Source organism: Carassius auratus, chromosome 27 (assembly GCF_003368295.1).
Source record: "Carassius auratus strain Wakin chromosome 27, ASM336829v1, whole genome shotgun sequence".
NCBI classification, from domain to species: Eukaryota; Metazoa; Chordata; class Actinopteri; order Cypriniformes; family Cyprinidae; genus Carassius; species Carassius auratus.
In genome coordinates this window covers 21358001-21385511 of record NC_039269.1, presented here as the reverse complement: position 1 = coordinate 21385511, position 27511 = coordinate 21358001, and the positions used below count along the sequence as shown (strand labels likewise).

Here is a 27511-nt window from a genome sequence, read left to right as displayed (position 1 = left end):
GTTATCAACTGGATTTTCAAAGGTGAAGTTTAAAAAAAGATATATTTCTAAGAATGCCAAAGAAGTACAATTAGCAATTAAAAAAAAATATACTCAGAAATGGCTAGTATATTGTACAAACAATTACAAAGAATGGCAACTAATACATTAAAATAAACATCACACTTTGAAGTAGAACTTAAATTGTAATATTTTGTAAAACACACTACTCTAATTTTTGTGTAAGAAGACAATTTATAAACAAGCTCATTATGTTGTCCTGTAAATCTCAAGTGAAATGTAGTTCTGCTGCTAAAACATGCGAAGCCATCATGTCTGAGTGGTTTGTTGTGTTCGGGATACTGTCTTGAGTATAGAGCAGTCGCTAAATTATTAAACACTACTGAGTCACTTATAGTTTCAGCTCTGGATCTTGCATATACAGTACATAGACAATTCATTTGTGCATATATATGTGATGCAATCAATGTTGATTGAATAAATAAAGGAAATCTTGTTTCATTTTCCACTCACAGATCCCACTTACAGTATATTCTTCTCCCAAGGTGACTGAATTAGATTTGCTTTTATTTTGTTCACATCGGATTAAGTAGCGAAAAAAAAAGACAGATGTGTTTGAGTCGATGGGTGCACAATCCCTTCAGGGAATGCTGAGGACCTTCAGCACAGCACGTGTTAATAACCAGGTCTTGGCCGTGGTCCTATTTCAAGGGCTTATATTCACTATAAAAAGAGCATCTGGACCTCTCCTGCCATTAATATTCCACCAGAGATTTGCCCCTAGTTTTAATATGCATTGTGTGAGTCTTGCATTAGACAGATGTTGAGGTTTTTTTTTTTTTTTCGCTATCATTAAAGAGGAAAAAATGCTGGGGGCTTCATAACTTTAAATGAGCATGCAACTCCTCACGGAAAATATATGGAATTTCTTGCATTTAGCTGTTCATTTTATTTAAAGCAACTCAATGTACTGGGATGGGGTGACAGAGCTTGAACCCACTCAAACTATTTAGATGATCAAGAATCTCAAAATACAACAAATCATTTGTGCTGTACTGTAATGAGAAGTCAAACAAGCAAAAAAAATAAATAAATAAAAATCAGGGTGTTTATTTTACCTTTATATTTATTTGATTCAAATTTAATTTGCTTCAGTTTGAACAAAAGATAAGACACTTCTTAAATTTGCCCAAATGCCTTTTTAATTTATAAGTATACATTTACAAGTAAATGCCATTATCCTATACTGTATTAAAATAATATGATATAATATGTATTTTATGTGTGCTTTAAATAATAATAATAATTCTAATTATTGGTCCTCATTGTAGAATGCACTGTTTTTACCTATTAACGGTCCAAGAAGAAATTGTTATAATATATTTTTTTATATAATATAATGTAATATAATATAATTCACATTTTTACTTTTTACTGAATCGTTTTCCGATTTTTTTTTTTTTTTTAAAGACCTAAGACCCATTTAAGAGAGTTACTTCTGAATTCTTCCATAGGTCAAGGAGTGCCAACGAGTCCTATATTTACCATAATCATCATATCATGTGAATCAAAACATGTACTGAGTCAGCTGAAGAGAGACAAGGATGCATATTATCCATTCTGTAACTTGTTTCAGGACAGATCTTCGGGTTTATTACTCTAAAGCAAGCCAAGCCACCAGTGTGGTAAAACACATCAGCAGTATCTTCAGTTCCATAGGTAATAAAAGTGTGGATACTCCATTATCCCCGGAGCATAATTCAAACAAACTTCCCTGATAGTTCAAGCTCTGGGACTGCAGTTTCAGTTTTTCCCAGAGGTCTGTAGCTCCTTCTTGACAATCTGCGATAGCGGTGGAGGCACACAAGTGGAAGTCATCCCAATATCTGCATGAGGATAAACATGAAGTGCACAATCTGTTGTAGTCCTTGCGAATGAAATATGTTTCAGCATTGTGAGTAACGGATGGCACGAGTTCAACTCATGGATATGTGAATATGAGAGAGACCACCAGATATTTAATGCTTAGCTTCTTCCAGAAATCTGTACTTACGAGCAGATGGTCTGTAGGTTTTTGCTGTCATCCAGCTCTTGGGGATAGTTCACCATGTTTTCTCCAAGACTGAGCAGGCAGTCTGAGAAACCTTTAAATACGTTTTCACATGTTCCTCCAGCACACGCTGCCTGTAACAACCAAACTGAAATACACCAGAATAAATCAGAATAACACATACAGACATTTCCCACTTAAAAAAAGCTTGAGTGTTTCATATTATCCTCAATTTATAATTTATAACACAAACAGCACAAATTATATATATATATATATATATATATATATATATATATATATATATATATATATAATTTTTATTTTTTTTTCTAATGTATTCAAAATTTAAAATCGTATTACAACAAAACAAGAATCAATATTCTGCATATATCTAAACTCAGGGACTCACCCAATTCCAGTGTGAGAAGTATCGAGTTGTATTTGTCGGTCAAAGTCAGTCCCATCCTACGCTTAACAGAATCAGTGTGTGGAGGAGGACTGGAGTCTACTTCCTCTCATCAGCAAACTGCTGCATTTCAAGAGCAATTCATTTACTTCTGTCACGCATTTCCCACAGCTTGCTGAGATAAAGTAGACTGTAGAAAAATGGAGATGCCACCTACGCTCACACTCCTTTTTTTAATTATTATTAACGCTCAATAACCTACGCTCACACTCCTCCTTTACTTTCTTGCGCCATGATGACGTGTGCGTGCACCTGACTGACAAAACCTCACGTTTTAACACGTTTTAACGTTTTAACATTATTTAACATTTATTTCGTGCTGGATTTTTCTTGGAATCGTTGTAAAATGTCAAACTATAATTTAGATTTAGAATGTTTGAAATCTCACAGTTGAATCGAATTGATCAAAATAATTGTAAAAAGCATATCAGAATTTAAGACATTTTAAATGAACTCGCGCATACATGTTCTAATCGTTTATGTTTTATTCAGCGCTCTTGTCTTACGGTACAGACATATAAATGTGTTGCAGAGTCAGAGGTGAGCTATTTTGTCAGAAATGGGAAACAAACGTGTCTTAAGCGCCCCCAAGCGAGTATTATTTGAAAAAACATTATTATTAACAACATTAAGGGTAAGATGGAGAAGATGCCCCCTTTAAAAACAACGTGCAATTACTTTTACATTGTAACATATTTAGATAAAAATTTTATATATATATTTAATTGTCCATATTTTAAGTGAACTTATCTCATAATGGCAACATATGAATGCGAAATTATTTCTTTTATATAACTTAATGGGCTTTAATAAAAAGGTGTCTGAAATTTACTTTTAATGTTGAATAATAACTAAATTTTTGGCAATAAATAATTGGGGCATTCTTCTGGGGAGGTCATCTTCCCTCAAGGGTCTAATTTTTGTCAAAATAAAAACTATATTAAAAAATATATATATACAAACGCTGATGTGTCCACAAATCAGAACATTTTTTAAGTTCAACATAATGCAATTGTCATAGATCACTATTTTTCCAGAGCCTCAAAATTAGATCAATTAATCTGCATCTTTTGACTAAATCTCACAAAGGTATATGAAACGTGAAAGGTACATTCATTTGAAATGAAGATTATATATATATATATATATATATATATATATATATATATATATATATATATATATATATATATATATATATAAAAGCATTGCGATTTATCTATGGTTTTGTCTTCATGTACTTACACTTATGGATAATGAATTTACCTAAAATCAAGATTACATTTACAAAATAAATAAATAAATAAATAAAAGTAAAATAAAACATTTCTGACTATTACTAAAAATTTAAATATGTAGCCTACTATATTTTTGCTCTTTACACAAACTGAAAGAACAGTTGGCTCAATGGGATCCAGTTTGAGTCTGAACAGGTCAGGTCTCAATCCAATGTCCTTTCTCTTATACCTACTTTCCTGCCTCCACATTAATACACTATATAACAAACTATAAAGTAGGCTACTTGTATAGCTAACTGTAGCATTAGAACCAAATTTAGTCCTCATAAAATAGAGTACATTGTTTTAGTGTAGATTGCTCCGAGACCACTGATAAGCAGTAGGCAACATACTATTTACCATCAGATGGCACTGTTGTCAAATTTGTAAGGCTTATTGTGTGTAAAGCTTCTGGAAGCATGTGTTTCTTCAACACATGCTCATTGACAGGTATTTCAAATAATAGTAACATCCATACGTGCCTAAACACACGCTCACACTCATTACAACACAGAAGTGAGCTGTACCTCATAGTATCAACTTGAATGGTGTTCAATTTTAACGCTCTCTCCGTTTTTAATTTAGAGATCGTAAATTCGTAGATACGTAAAAAGCTTTACATTTAATTAATCAAGATTTTCTGTAAAAGAAACAACAGAGAAAATAAAAACTAAAAAAGGAAATGGAAAGACAAAAAGAAAATAACTTTAATCATACTAACAGAAAGGAACATGGAAGTTTGTGCAGGATGGAGAACACTATGTGGGCCAGAGGCAATTATCCAGGTCACTGTGGGTCAGAAACATTGCTTAGTATACCAACACAAGGTCACTCTCACGTGATTACATAAGGTGATGTAGAGACTGCTCTCTAGTGGCAGCACAACCACAAACTCTCAAACCCAATGCTGCTGCTGTGACACCTCTCTGATAGAAGACGTATCCCAGTAAAAGTTATTTAAACCAAGTTAACTTGACTAGTTGAGTTTTTCAGACACATATATAGTACATTAGTCAAATCCCCATTATGAGTTAACTAGCCTATACAAATTTCAAGTGATAATGACTGAAGGTAAATGTTCTGGAATGTTTAAAGTTCTCTCCAAAAAATGGAAGTATCTCTCACATAAATTATTTATTTATTTACCTCGTGACTGTTAAAACAAGTCGTTTTCACTCAATTTAGCAAAATATCCACCATTATGGTGGGGGGGGGGGTGGCTAATGTTAGCTCAGTTAAACGGATCTGAATATGTCAAAATGTATAGGCTACAGTTGTAACCAAATTGTCATGTCGTGTCACTTAACTAGACAAGTAATATTTGCTCACAGAAAACTCCATTAACCAAAATATGAACAAATTCACAGAAAAAGCTCCAAAGGACTTCTTCCTTGGGATCTTTGCACACATTCATAGAGCCATGATTCGCAAAGGGCTGCTGTCGAAGTTGACCGAAAGGTGGGATTTAAGTCGAATTACTTCATCTTCGTCTTGACATTTACCTCCTCGTTTCTCTCTGAGACTATTAAACGCCCTTCCACAACACTTTTTGAGATGACGAATGTCCCATTATAGTATTACGACCAACAGGTGTTTGTCTTGTGATAGCAAGAAGGCGCCAAAGCGTGTGTTGCATCATCAGTATCCCATTTACATTTTTATATTGTTTATGGCTTATATCGTCTACGAGTTTATATTGTCTACGCAACATAAATAGCAACTGTTATACAATTTAAACAATATTATATATATTTAAAAATATGCATTATCCCAAAATGTTTGTATGTCTACAAAAAGTTTAGAAAATATTGTTGTTGTTCCAAGTCATTTATTGCTACATCAAATCTATCTATCTATCTATCTATCTATCTATCTATCTATCTATCTATCTATCTATCTATCTATCTATCTATCTATCTATCTATCAATCAATCAGTCTGTCGTGAGTAATCAATCGGATGAGGCTGAAGGAGTGAAGTTTTCCACCCCTCCTGTAGAGATGCTCACAGCTGAACTCCAGAGGCAGCCTCAGTAACACACGTCCCCTTGGAGACTAGAGCAACACGTGATGCTTATCACGTTCACTGAGCAGCGCTCAGGAACACACTTTGAGGAAAAAGTGACTTTTCTGACCCTCATTCGTCGAATGTGTCGATGTCTATCACTCCTTTAGGGAGGTAACACAGTGGGCGATGTAAAGTATCCAGTTGGCGAACTTTGCACATCCTCAAATACGCCATTTTGATCTCTCTCCGGAACAAGTTTGAAGTTTTTTTTTTCTTTCTCGAAGTCCATCATCTCTTTTCACCATCATCATGTCTCAGCGCAAACAGCCCAACCCCGACAAAGTCACGCGTAAGTATTGAGCACTTTTCTACTTGTTGTTGTTGTTGTTGTTGTTTACGTTCTCCATCCTGCCGACTACAAACTTTGGTGGATGGATACTTTGTTGGAAGTTGTTAAACTTGGAAGGCCGAAGATGTTGAGGTGATGTCCGATCTTTTTTTTTCCTCGCCCGGGGTTTGAGCTTCCTCGTTTCTCTCTCGCATCCAAAGGTTGAACGCCTGACTACAGGAATTCGCTCGCGTCTAGCGCACATGTATTCATACCTGAGTTAACTTTAGCTCTTTAAATAACCAAACATTCAGTGTCACTAATGTAGCTTTATCTCCCATTTGACAAAAGGAAGTTTAGCTCATATATTGTCAACAAAAGTGAGTATTTTATAGTGAACCGAAGAAGCATCCACATCTGAACTTTGATCGAGGCTAACGCGTGGGGGGTTGGACTCGCTTCTTCCCTTTATATCGTGACCTTGTCGGGACATGTTGTATTTACATTTTAAGTGTGCTTTCGACTTTTCCTCGCCGTCGACAAGTTATTACCGTTCACCAAACCACCCTTCTTTCGTCAGTCACACTTTGCAAACTTAATGTTAGGGAATGTCAAAAGTTTTAAAGGAGGAAGTTCGCTGTCGTCGTGACTGTCTTTGGGTTGGGTTTGCTGCACGAAGTTGAACGCCGAATGTGCATAGAAGAAAAGTCGGCTTTTATATTTGAACCAAGCAGCCACATCGACGATACAGTTGAAACCATCTCAGTTTGTGATGACTAATTACTCGGATGCATCATATTGTTCGTGCGGGTGTTTGTGTGCTCGCGCACCCTCCTCCCATCATCCTCTGTTAGTTCTCGCGTCTCTTTGGAGAATCATTATGTGCAGAGATCCGGATGAACAGTTCACATTCCATTACCAAATTCAACACTGGGCTTTAGGAGGCCTGCAGTGGCAGCATCATTCACTCGCTGCCTCCCCTGACTTTTAACTACATCTTGGTTGATTTGTACAGCATCCTTTCATAAATGCACTAAAATGCAATGAGGCGCTAACCTTAAAGGGACAACTTTCTTTGTACCTTATCTTCCTTTAAAAGTTGCATATTACTCCCTGAAAGTGATGTGAAGTACTGTATGAACCTTTTAGAGGTAAATAAACTGCCTTTTTTCTCTCTAGTTGGTAATCTGAGGATATTGCTGCGATATTCTGCTGTGGTTTATAGTGATTTACTGTATGGTGTGTAATTATGTACAACCAGGGGTCCCGGAAGGTACTCCAGGGGGTCTGAAGAGACCACAGTCTATATAAAACATAGAATTAAATTACATTCCCCGCAAATTATCTAATACATAATGTAATTTTTGTTTTATACCAGAGGTTCCTGGGTCTGTAAAAGTTGAAAACTTCTGATTTAGAGGTTTTATGTTTTAATTAATTTTGCCTGTTGTCACTGTGATAATATAGTTTTGAGAATCATTGCTAATTAAAGATATGTTGCTTTCTTTTGTGCAACCACAAAGTGATTTTAAAAGATTAAACTATTGTATGTACTCAGAACCAACATGGGAATGAGTTGCTTCATCACCGCAAGCAAATATTTTACTTTTTTGTTTCTGCACTATTTTATATAAGCATCAACCTGTGCTGGTTTTTGCCTTTAATAATAACAATATATTAAATTTAAAACAGAAAAATGTTGTCTACTGTCTTCCCCATGCAGAGGGGCAAGGTTAAAAGAACAAATCCTCCTTTTCTCATTTTTCTAATAGCTGCTCCTCTCACAATGCAGGCTGATGTAGGGTGGAGATGTGTTTGTTCAGATGCATAGAGCAAGAAGACCATTGAAAATTCAAAGGCATGTTCTAGTGAACAGTCAACTAGTGGCCTGGGCTGTAATCTCCTCTGTCCTCAGCAGGGAGTCGCCAGAGTTGAATAGAGAAAACCCATTGTGAGCATCAGAGCTGCCATGCTGATAGTGATAGAAAGGGCAATCGGCTTTTACTCCACTTTGTATTCAATCACTCTGAAGTGTATTTAAAGTCTCAACAGCCCTATTGAGCGAATGGATTCATTTTGTACTTTTGTTTTGGTCTATTTTAATATAGCAGCCTTGTTTTAATAGATGGCTGATACATCTTGATCAGCCTTGATTAATATATATATAAATGCATTAAAATGATCTCTCTGGGGTTCCCTAGTAGACTTCCTTTGACAAACATGCCTAACTGTGATTGCTAACGCAGTGTACGTAAAGACGGAGGGACCAGTCTGTTGGAGTCCCAGACTGGATGGAGAACCTTAGTTGGTCACCTCTCCGAGCCGTTTGCCCCTAGTGATGGGTGTTCTGTTCACTCATCCAGGGGTAGAGATGGGCGTCCTGTTTCGCTCTGGAGCTATTTTTAACCTGTCTATTTTAGATAAGATTATGTTCCCTCTCCCTCGAAGGGAATGGGAAGCTTGATTTGGTCCTGGGGTGCTGGGTTCGACACTGTGGGGCTTAAAAAAATGAGTTTGGAGATGGATGCTAACTATTAGCAAGCTTTATTCTAATTTAAGACAGTCTTTAAGAATGTTTCGTTTATGGCCAAATCAAAAAAATTACTATTGAAGGTTTTAAAGGAACAGTTCACCAAAAATGGAAGTTCAGACACAATGTAAAAACAAAAACAAAAAAAACATCAAAAGTTGAGAAAACTCAAAAGTTTAAGGCAACCAGCTTCAGCAGATTTTTTTTTATTATTTTTTAGTTTTCAGTTTATACAACAGAACTTTTTGTTACAAAAAAGATGATTTGCTAAATTTCCCTCAAATTTTCTTTTCTCCATACAATCGAAGTCAGTGGGATCTAACATTGTTTTTAACCCCATTTTTATCGCTGCATGGAAAAAAAAATAAAGAAAGAAATAAAGTCATACAGGTTTGGAAAACATGAGGGTTAAGAAATGTAAATATCATATCAAAAGAAAAATATCCTTTTGGTTTTATGTATATTTTTGCATTCAAATATAGACAATATACGATAAATGAATTTGACCTTCAGTCCATGCCTGACAGTTGAGTTTACTTTTTGACCTTTCGTAGTGAATCGTTTGGTCATCTCAGGACTAGGTTTACTATAAAGCATTGTAAAGAAAAACTAAAAGTGAAACTGAGTCCTCATGAAAATGCTTCGGTCTAAGCGGGACATGGATGACAGGAAATAGAGCAGCCTGTGTGGATAGAGGAAGTTAGAAAAAGATAAAAACAATAGGTAGCATATCCTTACACTGTTCGTTTGAGAATGAGTTTTGTGTGATAGTTTGATTATGATGATCTGTTTGATTGACTGTGATGTTTTACCACAACCATAAATAGTTTAGCTCGCTAGCACTCCTTTTTTGAGGAACTGTTTTACGTTTGTCTGTGAGAGAAAAAGAAGACGAATCACACACAGCTTTGCAGGCCTCCTCCTTTGCCTCCCCCTGCTACTTCCCCCGCCCCTCTTCTCCCACCCTGCCTCTGTTGCTGACTAAACAGCTTTGTCAGCTGGCAGTTGCCCACAGTCTGTGAATTTTTGATAGCTTCTAGAGAGGGAGCACCGCGCAGGGAGGCGGAGATGCTGAAGAAACGCTCTTGTTGCTCATTTAGGAGTAAAGGAGGGAGACAGAAACGGGAAGGTCGAGTCACATTGAAGAACCAGTTCGTCTTGTACTAGCATTCTTTGTAGGCTTCCCAGTTTCGTGTTCGAGCACTAAACAAACATTTGAAAGATGTGAAAATATGCCTGTGGCTTATTCATCTGTATCACGTATAAGGGTTGCTAAAAAAGTCTCATTTTTGCTTTGGAAAGTGAGATAAATTTGAGTTATGATCTGACAGTCACAAAACACTTCTAATCCAGTGACGCAGTAATTTGTGGTAATTTGATGAAATCTCATGACAAAGCGGTGTCATTTGTTTCAGTTCCAGTTCATTGTAGTGATTCACAAGATGGAAAAAGCATTGAGGGAGGGACGGTGTGTGTGACTGAGTGCATAAGTGGGAAATCTAGGTGTGCACAAACTGCCGTCTTCATGTCAGTGTGTCTCTCTTGTGTTGACCTGCATGGACTTTGAATCATACACTCGCCTCTTGCTAAGAGCAAGAAGAGCTTCACAGAGAACCGTCCCGGCTGAGGACAGATCCTCTGTGTCTCTGAGAGCGATGTGCAATGGGAAACAGATGTGGCTGGGCTGTTAGCTCAGTGCTTTCCTTCAAAGAGCTTCAATTAGCATGTCCATATACAGAACGACTTCATAAGACATATTTTGTCAGCTTCATCGATTTGTTATTGTAAATTCCTTGTCTGTCAGCTGTGCAGCACAGATTGCACCAATTTGTTTTGAATTTCTGCCAAACGAAGGCATTGCAGCGATATTTAACCCAAAAATGAAAATGATTCATGACGTTTTAAAACTGAATCTGTTTTTTTTTTTCTTCAGTAAAACACGAAAGTTGGATTTTTCCATTTATTGAAGCTTCAAAATGACACAAAAGCATCTAAGTGTTATAATAAAAGCGATCTGTATCTTTTGTAATAGTAATAGTTCAACATTTTAACCTGACAATCTTGACCCGCATTAGTTGAGAAAATCTCAATGCCTAATTCTTTTTCATATTTGCTTTTTTGAGTCTTTCATATAATTAATTGATTCTGTTCACAACAATTTTTTTAATAACTTGTAATCCATTTGCAGTTCAATGGAGTGGATGATTATCATTTGGTTGCAGGTTATTGACGTAAAGTTTGGTATGTTTCTAAAACAAAACTATAGTGTGGCTTCAGAAGACTTTGAATATGATGATGTATAAGTCATATGAACTGTTTGTCATTTCGGAGGTCATTATATTTAAAATAGTGAAAGGGTAGTGAATAAACAATGACATCATTTTCTTTTTTGGGTGTCACACTGTCTCTTTGAACAAGATATAACTCAAAGCACACTCATTCACCAGCACATCCATCTCATTAGTGAGTGCTTCACGGCACATTATCACAAGATCATCCCGTATCATCTGATTTCATATTCAGTGGTGCTTTCATAATGTGCTAGCACCTTTAAAAGTTGTGTTTTAATGGGACTGATTCAAAAAAAATCACAGGTTATGAAATCATTCTAGCTGAATGATGCTGTTAGGTGACTGTTATCAGTCGACGGGATTAAGGTGATTCAGGCAGTTCTCTAGTAGCCTCTCCCAAAATGCCCTGAAGCAGCGTTAGACAATGAAGGAAAAATGGCGTCCTTTCAGGAGGAGGAACCTGGCCACTCCCGTCTCTTCCAGTTCTTAGAAAATAAGGCACGCAGTGTGTTCGCAGTGAATGTGGCTGTCCACCATCCTGGCTCTCCCTAATGTCTGATAATCCACGCTTGCGTCCAAGTCCCAGCTATGTTAAGTGTTCAGTACTTTAAACAGAATGATGTTAAAAGCAGATTTCTTTGTTCCCACACTCCCATTTAGCAGCTTGCATAACATTTGCAAGCAAATAGTGCATACAAAACCGTTCCTAAGCATGTGTGCTCCAGCAAGAAAAACGTTTTAGTGGAACTGTTAAATGAAGAATGTTGCTTTCATAAGTCAGGCTTGACTTTATCAGTTGTACTACGTTTAAACCATAAAGTAATTGTATTTTGAATTAATTAATGAATTAATCACCATCTGCAAAAGATTGTCGAGGAGGAGAGGATTCCTGACAGAACAGGACAGGGAAAATAAAACATGGAAACGAGGCAAAGGTCACTCCTGGTTCATCTCAGGCTTCCAGTAAATATTAACCTGCTTATCACAGAGAATGGGACGTGTTCTTTTAGTGTACTAGAACCTTGAAGAGACCAAATGAACACCAATAAGTAGATATTTATCAAATAGTGTATACTATTTTTAAAATTTAAATTTTAAAATTAGCTAACATTTTAGCACACAGTCTTTCTGGGAAAATGGAACAAAAATAGTCAAGATTCGTTATGCACTTAAACAGATGTTTATCCAGTCAGATGCTCTCTAGAATGAGAAAGTCCCTCCCCTAATTACCATTTGCAATGAGCTAGCAAATAGTATATTGTGCTTTCATGGCTGTGAAGTATCTAAAGCATATTGTCAGTGTTACAGTGAGCCGTATATTAAAACCATCATTTTTAGATCATCTCCTTTATCTCTAAACTGGACAGCTTGCTCCACAGTGCCCTCCATCGCTCAACTCGAAGTCATTTCAGATAGATGTTCTCTGATTGTTTAATTGTTTGTATTGGACAGTTTACTCGTGTCCCCTTTTTGTACATAATATATAAAAATATTTACCAAGTAAACTAAAAAAGTTTGTTGTATCCAATCAGAGAGCCTCCCCTGTGCCTTCCTCTATCCCCAACCAATCACAGCATTGTGTCTTAACTATTTACTCTGTTTACGTGTTTGCTGTGTAAATGCAGCTCTTAAAACATGCCGTTTGGGCTACTAACAATGTGAGTATGCCACACCGCAGTCAAACAGCCATGATTGAGATAATCATTAGATAGGACACACTAAAAACCAAATAAAGTAAATAGACACTTTACCTTTGGCCAACCCTTTCCAGCTGCCCAGGTCTGTGTTATCTGCATTTACACAGCCAGTGTGTAACATACAATTAGGAGTGCAGAAACAAACCATAAGTGTCCTAACACACAAATATAATTTTGTATCCTACTCATGATGATGAATTTAACAAATATATCTTCAAAAGTTGTGTAGTACAGAGCAAAAAGGATTTCTGTCTTGTTTTTCAGTACATTGTCTATACATTCTTACATCAAGATGTATTTACTTGAGTTAATATAAATTGTTTACTTGAAAATATGTCAGTAGGACTAGAATAAGACAAATAAACCTAATTCAAATGGAAAGAAGTTTAGTTTTCTTACTCCGTTATAGGGGTGTAATGGTACACGTATTCAAACTTAAAATATTCGATACAGGTCTTTCGGTTCAGTACGCATGTGTACCGATCGAATACAGCCTTGTTTTAACCACTGCACGAGTGGAACTTCATTGGAAACTTACTTTTGATAAGAAACAAAGTCACATATCACAAAAATTATGTCAATTTTTTTCTGGAATTTAAAATGATAAATGTAGTTTTGGCATAAGAGATGCCTTCCTCTTTGATATTAGTTTTAATGTGAAATAAACATGAATGAACATCTCATGCCTCACGTAAAAACTCAGTCAGCTTGTAAACATAATGTCACGTTGCTTTTCATTTACCTCAGGCAATTCATCAGTGTCCATAGCTCATTAGTTACAATATTTGTTTTATTAGTAGTTCTTTTTAAGTTAAGTGTTGATTATTTTATATATATATATATATATATATATATATATATATATATATATATATATATATATATATATATGTTCCTGTAGCTCAATTGGTAGAGCATTGTGAACATGTAATATGCTAAATTGCCGAAGAACCATGCAGCCATTTAAAAAAAAATGTAACGTTTAAATTGCACTGATAGACATTTTGTGATCCCAGATCAGTGTGCTCACCAAGGCAAAGTACAGAAGATTATGAGGGGTTCACGGTAAGAGAGGGATTAGCATACGCACACATATGGACTCTGCCGGCAGAAAATGACTTTATGAAGGTTTTACTAACATTTAGGGGCTTCCAAACTCTTTGTATCAGATTCTCTGCATAAAATTTCTATTTGCTTACTACGATAACGATCTAAAACTATGCATTTTTATGTCAACAACATTAGTTAATCCTAACGGCTAATGCTGGATGGAAATCATCTTTGCCCTACAAACATCTCCTGTATATTACACCCTCACTGGCACCAAATCCGCACCAACACAAAGTCTTACTTATTTTAGCGAAGGCTGTTGTGTATGCGTGAGCACAGTGGATTATTTTCGCAAAGGCAGTTTGATTTTCTCCACTTTAGCTTTTGACAAACGCCATGTGGTTGACAGACAACCTGCGGCTGTTTCCAGCAGTTACTCGCTCAAGTAAGCCTTGCAGTGTCACCTGACTGCTCCGACCGGATTGGCCGTATTAAACGACAGGGCCCTCGAGGAGGGGTGGGGCTTTGGGGGCGGGAGTCAGTGAATGGCGGTTTCTATGGTGACCAGTGGTCAGTGATGTGGCCCTGTACTTTGATCAGGTTCGACCTGAGGAGATGGTCACATTTGAGTGTAAAAAGCTAGCCGTATGCTCCCTTCTCAAAGATATGAAATGCCCATGTGTAGTTTATAATTAAGCCCCATCGGTGACTTATTTTATGCAGAAGTAGTCTGCGCGCATGCAAGTTCATGCATGCATGCATTATTCACGTGTTCAGAGGCGCAAAAGTGGGCGCACTGAATAGACAAAGTCTGTGTCTGATGATAAGGACTCAGTTGAAGGTGGGTGGAGAAGGACAGAGGGCCGGTTGGGGGTGGATATAACAGACATTTGAAGCAGAGAAAGCTGGCATGCATGCCTGCAGGCAGGAGACTGCGAGTTCTGCAGCGGAGACAGCGAGCGTAAACATGCGTAACACTGCCAAATACACTTTCTGACCTACTTCAGCTCACTGGGAATACACTGTATTGTCTGGCCCCAGACAGTGGCTGTCTGTAAGGCCTCAAACCTCAAATCCTTCACCAAACTGTTCATTCCGCTGCAGCAGAGTGGCCCTTAAAGATGGGTTTTGGACAAAGACAGTGAGATGGAGAGAGATCAGGGTGGGGGGGTTGTGAAATAATGACCAGAAGACTATTCTTGGGTAAATCTGCACTGGGATTGAGTTTTAAATAGCCTGGAATGCGCAGTGCTGGAAATGGGTGGCAGTTCAGTGAGCTCCGCTGCTTTACTGCAGCATGCGTCGCATCAGGGGACAGCAGCTGGATGTGACAGAGGAAGTTAGGGTCTCCTCACTCTGCATGGATGGCTACGCTCCAGTAGCACAGACTAAAAGAGGGTCTGCTTGAGGCTTCTTGGGCCAAGAGGGAAGTGTTGTTGTTGTTTTTTTACTTAATCACTAGTAGTGATGCACCAAAATAAATTTTTTACTGGATCACTGAAATTAAAGTATTCCTTTAGCCAAAAATAGATTTTAAGTGTGCTGTCCTGAGTGTTTTGTTCTTTCATGATAAATTATACGATTGTAGTATGTGGCACCTGATATTTTAGCTGAACAAATTTGATGTATTATTAGCATAATTTTTGCTAAAGCCAAATATTTTAGTTGCTTAAACTTCTTAACACAGTGCATCACTTGATACACAATAAATTAGAATCATGTATTTATTGTATCAATATTTGTAAAAATATATATATTTATTTTTTTTTTTATTATTTTTTTCCCTGTTTTTACATTTTACACTTTCTTTGCCACCATCTGAGGCTCACATAAAATCTATCATTAAAAACAGTAAGAATTTATTAACACGGTTAAATTTAATCTTTAACAACCCTCAAAATTAATATCTATTTTTTATACTGTAAATTATAATTTAGTGATGCCTTAATTTGTAATTAGGGTTATTATCGTTAACTAAAATTACATTTCGAAAAAAAAAACTAACTGAAATAATGTGTGTGTGTGTATATATAATATATAACTGGCCAGTGCATGCCTATCAAATGCTTTTTTAGGAATATGTAATAGCCAGTAACTTGTGCATCACACACTCTGAGCATCCCTCTGTCAAACACAAATAAAGCATATTTTTGCATCTTCCTGTCTTCTCTCACCGGACTTCAACCTCTCTATGTGATGTCATGGGCTTTGCTGGAGCTCCTGGCTTGATTGGCTGAAACAAAATGGTTGCTGTATGCAATAGAAGCCAAAGGTCATGTCAGGGCCACCTGTTTGGAGTGACAGCTGAGTGCTGCATTGCCAAAGGCCTCATATGCCCTCCTCCTCCTCCCCGTTAACCCCTCGTGTTCATTCCAATCAAACACATTTCTTGATTTGTCTCGGTCTCTCACTATTCCCTCACCTGCTGGAAAATCCAGCCGAAACCAGTGATAGCTGTGTTTTGGAACACGATCGCTGGTGTCAAGCTGGCGTTCAGGTGCCCAACAGCTGGTTCCCCAGTTTGAACCATCTTGGACCAGTCAGAAACCAGCTAGCATGTCCTACAAAACAGATTCTGGTTGTAACTGGTGTTTCTATTTCACTCATCTTAATTTCTGTACTTGATATGAATTGCAGCACACTTTTGTAGTTCTTGTAACATTTTATAGGGCTTATATTTTAAAATGACCCAGTAATTTAATGTTTATTATTTCGGGTTTTATTTTATTTTTTTGCCCTGGATACGATTTCAGAGCAATGAAGGACACTTTATAATCAATGCAGGACTTTTAAAAAAGAAAGTGTTCTGCTGCTGCACAATAAGTTTGTGATGAAACAAGATGGAGTTTGTGAGGAGGAAGGAGGAGGAAAACCACCCAAAGAGAGAGAGGGAGAGAAGGGAGGAAAGAGTTGAGCAGTAGAACCAGTTTAACCAGAAACTTTCTCTGGGTGTCTCCTCTTGTCAGGAATCGTCCTCCCGGTTCTTGGAGTGTTTGTAGCCCCCATCCCCAGCGAGACCCTTCTATCCTGACACCTCCCCCACTCAACACAAATACACACACACACACACACACACACACGCTGAAACTGATACAGGAACAGTGTGGAGTGTGGAGCCAGCAGAACGCGATAGCCCCATGAGCAAACACCTGCCCACAATCCAACACTTGCCTGTGCCTGTCACGCAGGGATGCAAGAGCTTTGACACACACTTGCCTCAGACACACACTCTTTCTCTTTCTTTTTTCAGTTTCCCTGTCGTTCAGGCTTCCTTAAAAGATTATACTTGCAAAGTGTGCAGAATCTTTCTATTTTATGTCATGCTTAGTGATATTTAATGTTTTGTTTCTACGTTTGCAATTTTTAAGTCATTATTATAACGTATTTATGTGTATTTTTGATGAAAATATCCTTTAAATTTAGTCAAGTATTTAGAATATATATTTTTAGAAGTCTCTTGAATGCCACGGATGCTTATACAGTAATAGAATGCAGTAAAAGCAGTAATATTGTGCCAATATTTTTATTTTGTAAATTTTTATATATCCTCGTGATGCAAAGCTAAATTTTCAGCTTCAGAACTCTTCAGTGTCACATGATCCTTCAGAAATTATTCTAAAATGCTGATTTAATACTCAGGAAATGTACTATTTATTATTAATTTTAATATTATTATTATCATTGTTGAATATTTGTTTGGAAAGTATATACTTTGCTACAGAATTCTTTGATGAATAAAAGTTTCAAATGAACAGAATTAATTTGTAATAGAAGTCGTTACGTTATTTAACATTATAAATGTCTTTACTGTCAATTTGTTTTATCAGTTTAATGCATCGTTCACTCTTAAAAATAAAGGTGCTTCACGATGCTATAGAAGAAACTTGTTTTCTGAATGGTTCCATAAAGAACCTTTAACATCTGAAGAACCTTTCTGTTCCACAAAAGGTTAATAAATGATATTGAAAGGTTAAAAATATATTATTGACAACAAACATTTGAGCAATAGTTTAATTCTAACAGAGGACAACAACATTTCATTCAGTGTATATAACATTTTAGTTCAAAATAATGTGCCAAATAACAAAAAATTTCAACGTCAAAAAAACTTATCAACATTATTGACCCATTATTTTTGACTAAATCAAAACACCACAACATGAACACAAATCAAAACCTTTATTAAGAGAAGACACAAAAGTGCGAAAGGGAACGAAATGTGCAACACAAACTTTTACAGCAGCATGAGCTCCACAGTAGCTTCTCTTCTGTATGAAATGTGCACTCTAACTCACATCACATGAAAGACTGTCAGACCCACATATGTTTTTCCTGACTGGATAATTTGGTATAAGCCTGTTTTGTGCATCCTGTCAATCCTAAGCTCCTTCCATCTGCCTTCCATCCATCTCCATAACGTCATCCGCCACTCCATCCTGTCTCTATCTCCTCATCCTCACGCTCTTCTTTCTCCTTTTGTTCTTGGGTCTTTTAATACCAGCTCTTGTGATATGCTGTTACAGTAGTAATGTTCCCTGCAGATGCCTGTAACATTGGCTCCTGCACTCACCAGAAAGGAAACTTGGCAGTGTGTGTGACTTTGTTTTATGTGATGGCAGCGCGTTTCAGTTTACCAGCTCAACAAGAGGCCTGAGGCTCGATCTCTCCTGTTACCTTTACACTACAGAGAGCACATCTGAAATGATGTCACTCTTTCTCATGTGGCCTTTTCAGGTAGCTGTCTCTTCCCGGACCTCGCCTCATGGGAAAACATGCTCTGAATCTACTATAGCCTGAAGGATTTCTCACTTTAATCCTGAAGGAAAAACACCTTGCGTTCATTTTCGTGCTTACTCAGTGTGTAACCCTTTTTGCAGCTTAACACTGCGTTTTGTGTAATAATTGTGTTTTGTTGCTTTCAGTATGAGCAGAGGTTGCTTTCCCTCATTCTGCGCCCGTGACCCTGTGCCTCCGTGACCCTGTGACGTGTTTAGCCCAGAGCTTAAAATGGGTAAATATGCAAAAGACACCTGACACTACTGACTTCTCTCTCTATGTGTGTGTGTGTGTGTCCACAAGGATAGTAAAACTTTAAATGTTTGACCAGCCTGTGGTCCCCACAAGGGCATCTTCCTTGTTGTATATGACTTTCTTCTTTCACTCGATCCAATCAGATTTATAAGCTTTACAAGCTTTATATTGGCTGTGAGTGGCTGTTATTTTTCAATAGTTCAAAAGAATACTGATAAAGTGCATCCATCCATCATGAAAAGTGTCCCATACAGCTCCAGGATGTTAATAAAGGCCCCCTGAAGCAATTGAGTGCGTTTTTGTAAGAAAAATATCCATATTTAAAACTAACAAAGAGTAATCTCTAGATTTTTTTTTTTTTTACAATGTTGGCATAAAATATTTTAAATAAAATTCTTATTTTACCAGCATATCTGTATATGTCAGGAGGTGTTGCTCAACCTAAAATAAAAGATCAGCTCACCCAAATATACTCTGTCATCATTTACTCACCTTATTGTCATTAAAAACCTGAATGAATGACCTCTGTGGTACACAGAGGGAGATACTTTGAGGAAGTCTGGCAACCAAACAACACTGAACCCAATTGACGTTCTTTGTACAGACAAAAAAAAACTCTTTTATGGTTCACAGAATAAAGAAAATCAAACAGGTTTGGGATGACCTGATAAATGATGAGAGAATATTAATTTGAGGGTAAATGATCCCTTTAAGGCCCTTAAAATATTCCTCATAGTTCGCATGTTGGTATATAGACAGAGCATCTTTATTTAGATGTCAGCGCGCTGCAGATTAAGATGCTGATTTTCCAAAATTAGACCTAGCAAGAGAGGAGTGGTTGAGTGAGTGAGATGGAGGATGGTCTGTAAGATGGAGGATGATAACGGGGAAGAACAGGGGAGCTCTGCAGTGTAGAGGAAGCAAAGGAGAAGAATGGCTCAGCATTCCCTAGAACTTCCCAGCCACCACACCAAACAGGAAATGCACAAGTTCCCCGCTTTCTCTCTGGTGGAACAGAGAAGGGAGGGGGGTCAGACTTTCCATTCCTCTGTGTACTTATGAACGAAAAGAGGAACAAAACAGTCAAGAACTCTCTGAATGAAAGCATAAATCTACTGTGAGAATTCATGCAGTATATGGGGGCAACCCTTAGGATTTGAGAATGTTTTAGAATGTTTATTGCTGTGCTCCAACACTTGCTCAGTGAATAAAAATTATGTTGGAAGTGAGAGGATGCTGCAAGAAGGTATGGGACCAGAGCTTATATTTTTCATGGATGAGCCTATATGCCTCTTTTTCTGATTCCTGTTGTCTTGTTGCTTCATCTTGAAGAGTGCGTGTGTAAAAGAGAGTGAGGTTCCAGGGCAGATGGACTCATCATTATCCAGTGTTATCTGTTCCCAGTAGGAGGGAAGGTCTATATAATCCCCACACTCCCATTAACTAAGACACATTTATAGGCTGTAGATGTAGGAGGTCATGTGCTTTCCTGGACAGTGTCTATCAGAGCATAAACACTACTTTATTCCATTTAATCTTTTTGTTCTTCACATGTATAAAGTGTCTTGAATTATTACTGCTTACATTACAATTATTATTGCTCGTACATACTTTACAGAGATTTAACACTATTTTAAACAGGCTGGTGGTAAATCAGCATATTAGAAGAATTTGTAATAGATCATTCATTGACACAGAAGACTAAGAGTAATGACATTAAAGATTCAGCTTTGCCATCCCAGGTATAAATTACATTTGAAAATATATTCAAATGGAAATATATAAATTGTAAGGATATTTTACAATCTTACTGTTTAATAAATTTTTTATCAAATAAATGCAGGCTTGGTGAGCATTAGAAAATTATTACAAAAACATTTTAAAGGGCGATTTAAAATTTTCCTTTCTCTTGGAGTGTTACAAGCTCTTGCTGCATAAAGAAGATCTGTAAAGTTGCAAAAACTAAAGTCTGAAATCCAAAGTGATATTCTTTATAAAAGTTAAGACTCGAAAACGCCCCCTTAAAACGGCTCGTTCTAACATGCCCCCACATCTCTACATCACTATGTGGGAAGATTTGCATAACGGCGCCCAGATGTTCATGCAAAGAAAGATTGCATACGTTTTGTTCTCTTTGTAGTGTTGTTGTTGCTGCCATGTCGAATAGACGCTGTGTGTTTCATTGTGAAAGCAAAGTTACTTTGTTTGGTCTTCCAAAGGAGGACGATATTCGCTGGGTTTTATGTTTATGTCTCGTCGCTTCGACCGGACAGGGCATCACAATATGTTAAGGGCGTAATATTTCCGTCACACACTTGAGGTATTTGGCCAATCACAACGCACTGGATAACTGGCCAATCAGAGCAGCCCTTGCTTTTCAGACCGGTGAGCTTTGTAAAAATTTATGCTATCAGAAGGTGGGTCATAAAGGAGAAACAATAATGTACAGTATGTGGAAAATAATGTGTTTTTTTAACCTTAAACCGCATAAATTCATTTCATTACACCAAATAATGTTCTTTTTAGCAGCATCATATGACCCCTTTTTTGTATTCATGTTTTTTGTAGTCTGGGTTTACCTCCTGCCAGTTCATTTAATTTTCTGCCTCTCATATACCAAATATCTTTTCATTATATTAGACCTATGAGCCATATGATGATATGTTTAACTGTGATGTCCATCTGTCATTATTAGCTCCATTGGCTAATGAATTACTGTCTTTAAGCATGATCCTCTCAATTAGTCAAGATGCTTGGCTAATAACAGCTCATTAATCTCTGATAATCTCTGGATCTATGCTGTATTGCCATCTCAGCTCACAACACTTATATCCAGCATCTGTGAGGATGATAACTATATTGAGCCCTCACACTCTAAATGATCATTTAACCTACTTATTATTATTCTTCTTAAAAATACTCAATAGGTGCGTTTCCATTACAAATTTGCTCAAAACTTTTGCAATATTTTATAAATATCAATAAAAAACTATCGCAAAAAGGTGGAGTTTCCATTAACTAATGCTAAAATGAACATTTTCCTCTTGTGATAAGTCATGAAGACAAATGTTGGTAGGTTTACATATATCGCAGTCACTGCACAAGACATTATTTTTAGTTGAAGGAGACATATGCGTGTATCTTTAGCAAAGCAGAGCGGAGAGCCCCTTCCGTACCGTGGCGCGGCTGGTATAATCACAAGCATTGACTAGAGTAGCCGTGATCAGCTCCATTGGCTGTGTTAGAGCCATGATGTGCCGCAGAGATGTGCAGTGTAAATAAGGGGTTATCCATCCAAGCATCAATGGCAAGGAAAGCCCCTTATACTTGAGAGTGGCCACATATGATGTGTTTCTTGGAGGTTATAGTAAATTAAATAATGATTATGTGATTCTTACGTATGCCAAGTGACCTGTAAAAACGAAAATACTGTTTCCATTGCAGCTTTGTGATTTATATTCTTTTTTCAAATTGCCTGAAAAACCACCTCAAGCATGCGTAAAAACTTTTTTTGCAATATGTAGGAGTTTTTGCGAAATTGATGCGTTTCCATTAGGCGTATTTAAAGTTTGCGCAATTTGAAGGTTAATGGAAACACAGGTAATGAAAGCAGGTTTTTTTTCTTTTGAAAGAAATGAATACATTTATTCGGCACTTAAGCATTGAAATGATCTCATTAGATTTTTAAATAAATAAATTAGCACAAAGATGCACATCATTTTAATTGGCTTTAAGTGAAACTTTTTCGGTGTCAATGATAGCAATCTGCAGCAACACACTGACCAGATTTCACCTGTTTTCAGTGAAAGTGGATGGTTTCTGTCGACATCAGCAACAGCGACGATTGGTGATGCAATTTGGACGTGTACAGAGTTGAAAAAAAAATCTAGGTTAATGCAAATGAGAAGCAACACTAGAGATTTCACAGATCTATTTGATTTGTGGTCAGAATTTGAAGTAATTCGACATAAATTTAATTCCTACACTAATAATCCTTCTTTTGAATTTTGATATGATGCATAGCAATGCTTACTAGCAACCTGGTCGATGTAAAAGGTGCATTACACTGCAGAATATGTGCATCTCTTTTCCTCAAAGCTGAATCCTTATAGAAATAGAGGATAATCAGACTTCACTTTTCCAACCAGTGGAAGTACATAAGCAGAGTTTGGGATGGTGGGAGCTGGGAGGGGGATTTCCTACCCTCCCCCTCAAACAGAGGCGATCACACCCTGCTACGGTGCACACAGGGCCGCATGGTTAGAGCAAGAGAGAGTACAGCAGACAACCGTCTACCCTGCACTGCTCTCACAGCCACTTCCTGCTTTGCCTCTCAACCCAACCCCCTGCTGTTCTTCTCTTCACAGCAGAAAGACATTTCTAAGTTTCTCCCGTGTGAACGTGCACCCAGTCTCTCGAATATCTTTTCCAGTTCTCTCTTGACACTTTTCTAACATTTCACTTTTTCCTCAGTTTTCCTCCATCTCTGCGTCCCCTCCTTCACTCTCACGTATGTGTCGTTCATCTTCCACCCCCCCCCCCTCCCTCACTGGGATGGGCCTCTCTCGCTGGAGTATCACACTCCCACAGCTGCTTCAAACAGTCCACAGCCAGTGCTTTTCCTATCTTCACTTTTAGACAGCACAATACATAGAGCTCAGTTCAAACTGAGATGGGAAGAATGTTGCTTTTTGAATCCATTAAGTAAACTGCTATTTAAAAGTTTGGTGTCAGTACGATTAATACATTTATTCAGCAAGGATGCATTAATTTTTAAAAAATTAAAGGCATTTATAATGTTACAAAAGATTTCTGTTTGATGAAATGAATACCATATTTTTTTTTACTTTTTCATTAATAAAAGGATCCTTAAGTATTATAGTTTCCACAAAAATAATGGTAAAATTGGTACTAAGAAATGTTTCTTGAGCAGCAAATCAGCATAATAGAATGATTTCTGAAGGATCATGTGATCATGTGTCGCCATCATAAGATTAAATTACACTTTAAAAATATATTACAATAGAAAATGGTTATTTCAAATTGTAATTTTATTGTTTTTACTATGTATATTTTTAATCAAATGAATCCAGCCTTCGTGAGACTTCTTTCAAAAACAAAACAATCTTACTGACCACAAACTTTTGAACAGTAGTACACATTCATATAAAAATGTCACATCCAAACCTCAACAGAGCCTTTTCAAAGACTTTCTTTTTGTCTTTTGGTCAGCCATTGAAAGACACTTAATTCCATCATGCATTTACAAACCTAAATAAAAATTTGCTCTAATATCAGTGCATTTGTCAGTCTTAGCACAGTCCTTTTTATGTTAATAATATAGAAGTGTTGTTGTTTTAATTTGATTTGTCTATTTGAATGTAAGAAAACAACTAAGACGCACACGTGCTAAAAGAGGAAGTTGACTGATAAATTTGCTGCTGTAAAACACACTACAGCTCCTGCAGAGATTAACTGTAACCATTTATGCAATCATAAGATGATTTCCACATTGCCTCTTTTGCATATGGGAAAAGTTATTTATTAATGGGTGTATCTTTTAAAAATGATATCATATTGAGTTCTGCGTGAGTAACAAATATTCTCTGTTGTTAGAAATGGAAAGTGCCTCCCCTGAGCAGACTGTCAGCAGTGCTGTTGATGCTGCTGATGTGAATGAACATTTGTCAGAAGAGTCCTCCACACATAGACCAGAACCAGCTGAAGGTAAGATGCCACAGTGGCTCTAAAAATAAAGATTCTGCCATTATTTACTCACTCTTATCTGATTTATAGAAGCAGACTGTGATGGAAAGGACAAACCAGAACATAGAGATGATGATGATGATGATGAAGGTGGAGTTAGAACCGAGGAGGAGCTGTCCTCCATCAACTCCATGATGAGCACTGTGATGAATGTGGGCCAGATCGATGGCGTTGATTCTGAGCCCACCAAAATATCTCCCAGAAATTCAACCAAATCACCATCTGTCAATCGTACTGGTAGAAGAAATCAGGTATAGCAGCAGTTGTTACATATTATATTATGGTTATATATTAGTGGGGTCCAACGATTAATTGCGATTAATCGCATCCCAAAAAAAAAAAATGTGTTTACATAATATATGTATGTGCTATGTATATTTATTATTTATATATAAATACAAACATATGCATGTATATATTTAAGAAAAATGTGTAATGTTTATCAAATATATTTACATAATATATTTGATATATAATAATATACAAGTACATATTTTCAAAATATATACTGTATGTGTGTGCTTTTTTTTTTTTTTTTTTTTTGGATGCCATTAGTCGTGATTAATTGTTTGACAGCACTTTTATATATTAGGGGTGCTCCGATTTATCGGCTACCAATCACAATCGCCCGATAATCGCTTTGGGATGATTGATCGGCAGGCTCTAAAAACGCAGATTTAAAAAAAACGATCTCAAGCTGATGATGTGCCTGACTCAAGGTTTGGCATGACATGCATCGGCACCGACTCAGTTTCTGTCCAGCGTGGGTGAAATGATTCTAATGCTTTAGTTGAGGTACAATTCATATTTCTTCATTAAATAACTGATAAAGTAATTTGAAAAGGTTTCTGTGAGACATAATTTCACAAACAGTGTGAATGAATCACCACGTGCTGTCTTTCTCTCTCAAAATCCAAATGGTTTCAAATCACATCGCGCCTGCACAATAAGTGAGCTGCACACTGCTTTTTTAATTTAGAATGTTTGTGATAACATAAGAAAAGTAGTTTAAATGTTTTGCTTTAGCAACCTAATATATAAATATAAAAGTAAATGCAAAAGTAAAAAGCATTGAATAATTAATTAAATATTGTATTGTCATACCGTGTAAAAATCAATAATGTAAAATAATCAAAATAATGGATAAATGTTGTGTTTGTGGTAAACAGACATGGACACCTGTGTGAAAGCACAGTCCGTGCTGCTTCTGTACATGGACTACATAGGCACTGCAGACAGCTCAATCAGGCTTGCGCTATGTGAGCTATTGTGCAAAAATTACAAGATTGTAAAAACAAAAATACAGTGCATGATCAAACATTGACACAAGAGTCACCTGAGAGAGGAAACAATTTTCAGAAATGAAATTCAGGCATTAAATAAATGTCTAAAAATCTTGATTGGATCATCACTATAAATAATTCTACATGGTAAAAAGAAGGCTTTAAAAAGATGGGTATCGGTGATCGGATCGGCAGATATTGCTCTCTGTGATCGGCGATCAGCCTAAAAAATCCTGATCAGAGCACCCCATTATATATAAATGCAAAGTGCCGTTTGAAATTTTCTTCTAAAATTAAGAGTTTTTTTCCCATTGTCATTTACGTGAAATAACTGAACATAAACATTGGAGTCTGATAAAAATACTAATTCACTAGAAATAGTAATTTTTGGCGACTATTTTTTTAATACTGTTAATTCAGACATACTATACTACTTTTTCACATGCTGTTTATACTATTTGTTTGGGAAGTATGCAATTTTTTGATGCAACCCAAATCTTTAGGCTGTTTGTCAAGGTTAAGCTTCAATAACATTTTATAATAGAAATAAAATGCAAAATGTTTCCTCTTTAGCTCAAGTGATGCTACAAAAGACTGGTCACATTCTAGAGTTAACAAACACGTGGTTGGCTCGTTTATTCATAAGGTGACACTTTCATTTCTATACATATCATATTTAGTCATACGATTTCTCCTGTTTTTCTACAAGTGGTCAGTCTCATCTCCCTCGTACTAGCAGATACTTAAACTCAGCCAAATGAGTGGCAACAAATGGTCCTTGCTCTTTCTCAATCCCCCCTTTGTGAGAGCCGATGGTTGTCTTATGCCTTCAATTAAAGTGTGGGATTTGACTGAAACACTTCTCTGTGGAGAAAACAGGTGTTTCTGTCCACCAGCCCCCTCTGGTATCCCATCCCACAGCCCTAACTGTATTTCCATACGCTGAGAGTGACTCTGCACCGCTGTCTAGCCTGCAGAAGGTCTTGCCCACTGAATTAGTGATGCTCTTCCTCAGCCAGTGCTGCTGTTGTCTGGAGAAACAGATGGAGAGGCCACTTGTTGCTCCATGTGACGCGAGCGCACAACCGCTCCTGCTGCTCTAACACATACTGTCTTCATCAGGCAGGCCACATCCTGCATCTGTTTTACCTGTTGTGTTTATCTCTCACCGGGGGACAAATAAACGTCTCACTGGGGGTTTGGAGTCATGGGGAGCCACATGTGTTGAGGAGCTGTATTTTTGTTTGATTAATGTATAATTACTCAGTGTGTTTTCAGGGTCTGTGACCTCTCATAAGGTGTAATAGTTATGTTTTTGTTTTTGAAATCTCGTCAGATATGGATATAAAACTTAGGGATGCATCGATACCAATACCGATATCGGTCAACTGCATAAAGCAGGGCTTAAAAATGAGAGAGCGAGAAAAAAAGATTGGTTCACTCTGAGCAGAACCAGTATTTGAATGTTTTTGAAACCGGTTTGAGTAGAAAACATACTGGTTAATAATCCTCTAAAGTTGTATTTAGGCTAAATATAAGTGTCAAGCCTAAATAAATTAATTGGAAAATGAAACTGAAGCCTACCTCTCTCGTTCTGCATGAATCCAAATGTTTCCATATTTGCATCTGGATGCTAACCTATTATTTATTATGTAAACTACAGGCTTTGTTATTCACTTGGATTATTGACGTAAAAAACATCATCCTTTACATATAGGCTATTTCAGGAGTGA

General features: G+C 37.0%; 2 protein-coding genes across 4 annotated transcripts in view; one reads left to right on the top strand and one right to left on the bottom strand.

Annotated features, from left to right (window-relative positions):
* Positions 1-1194: 1194 nt before the first annotated feature.
* On the bottom strand, positions 1195-5607 carry nrn1b (neuritin 1b). 2 transcript variants are annotated; one of them, XM_026206576.1, is made up of 5 exons: positions 5188-5607; positions 4518-4585; positions 2463-2582; positions 2054-2198; positions 1195-1886 (listed from the first exon to the last, which is right to left on the bottom strand). In XM_026206576.1, the coding sequence occupies exons 3-5, from the start codon at positions 2515-2517 to the stop codon at positions 1655-1657; spliced, it is 432 nt and encodes a 143-aa protein (XP_026062361.1). In that variant the 5' UTR covers positions 2518-2582; positions 4518-4585; positions 5188-5607; the 3' UTR covers positions 1195-1654. The 2 variants fall into 2 exon arrangements, with proteins under 2 accessions (XP_026062361.1, XP_026062360.1); XM_026206575.1 differs by having other exon boundaries at positions 4518-5607.
* A 227-nt stretch (positions 5608-5834) lies between these two features.
* The window catches only part of LOC113045865 (ras-responsive element-binding protein 1-like), a 33306-nt gene continuing 11629 nt past the window's right edge, over positions 5835-27511 (top strand). Inside the window, exons 1-4 of one of the 2 annotated variants that reach the window (XM_026206573.1) lie at positions 5835-6151; positions 18621-18709; positions 24346-24456; positions 24526-24746. In XM_026206573.1, coding sequence (XP_026062358.1) covers positions 18706-18709; positions 24346-24456; positions 24526-24746 — 336 coding nt within the window. In that variant the 5' untranslated portion in view covers positions 5835-6151; positions 18621-18705. The remainder of the gene's footprint in view (positions 6152-18620; positions 18710-24345; positions 24457-24525; positions 24747-27511) is intronic. The other variant, XM_026206574.1, reaches the window with a different exon arrangement.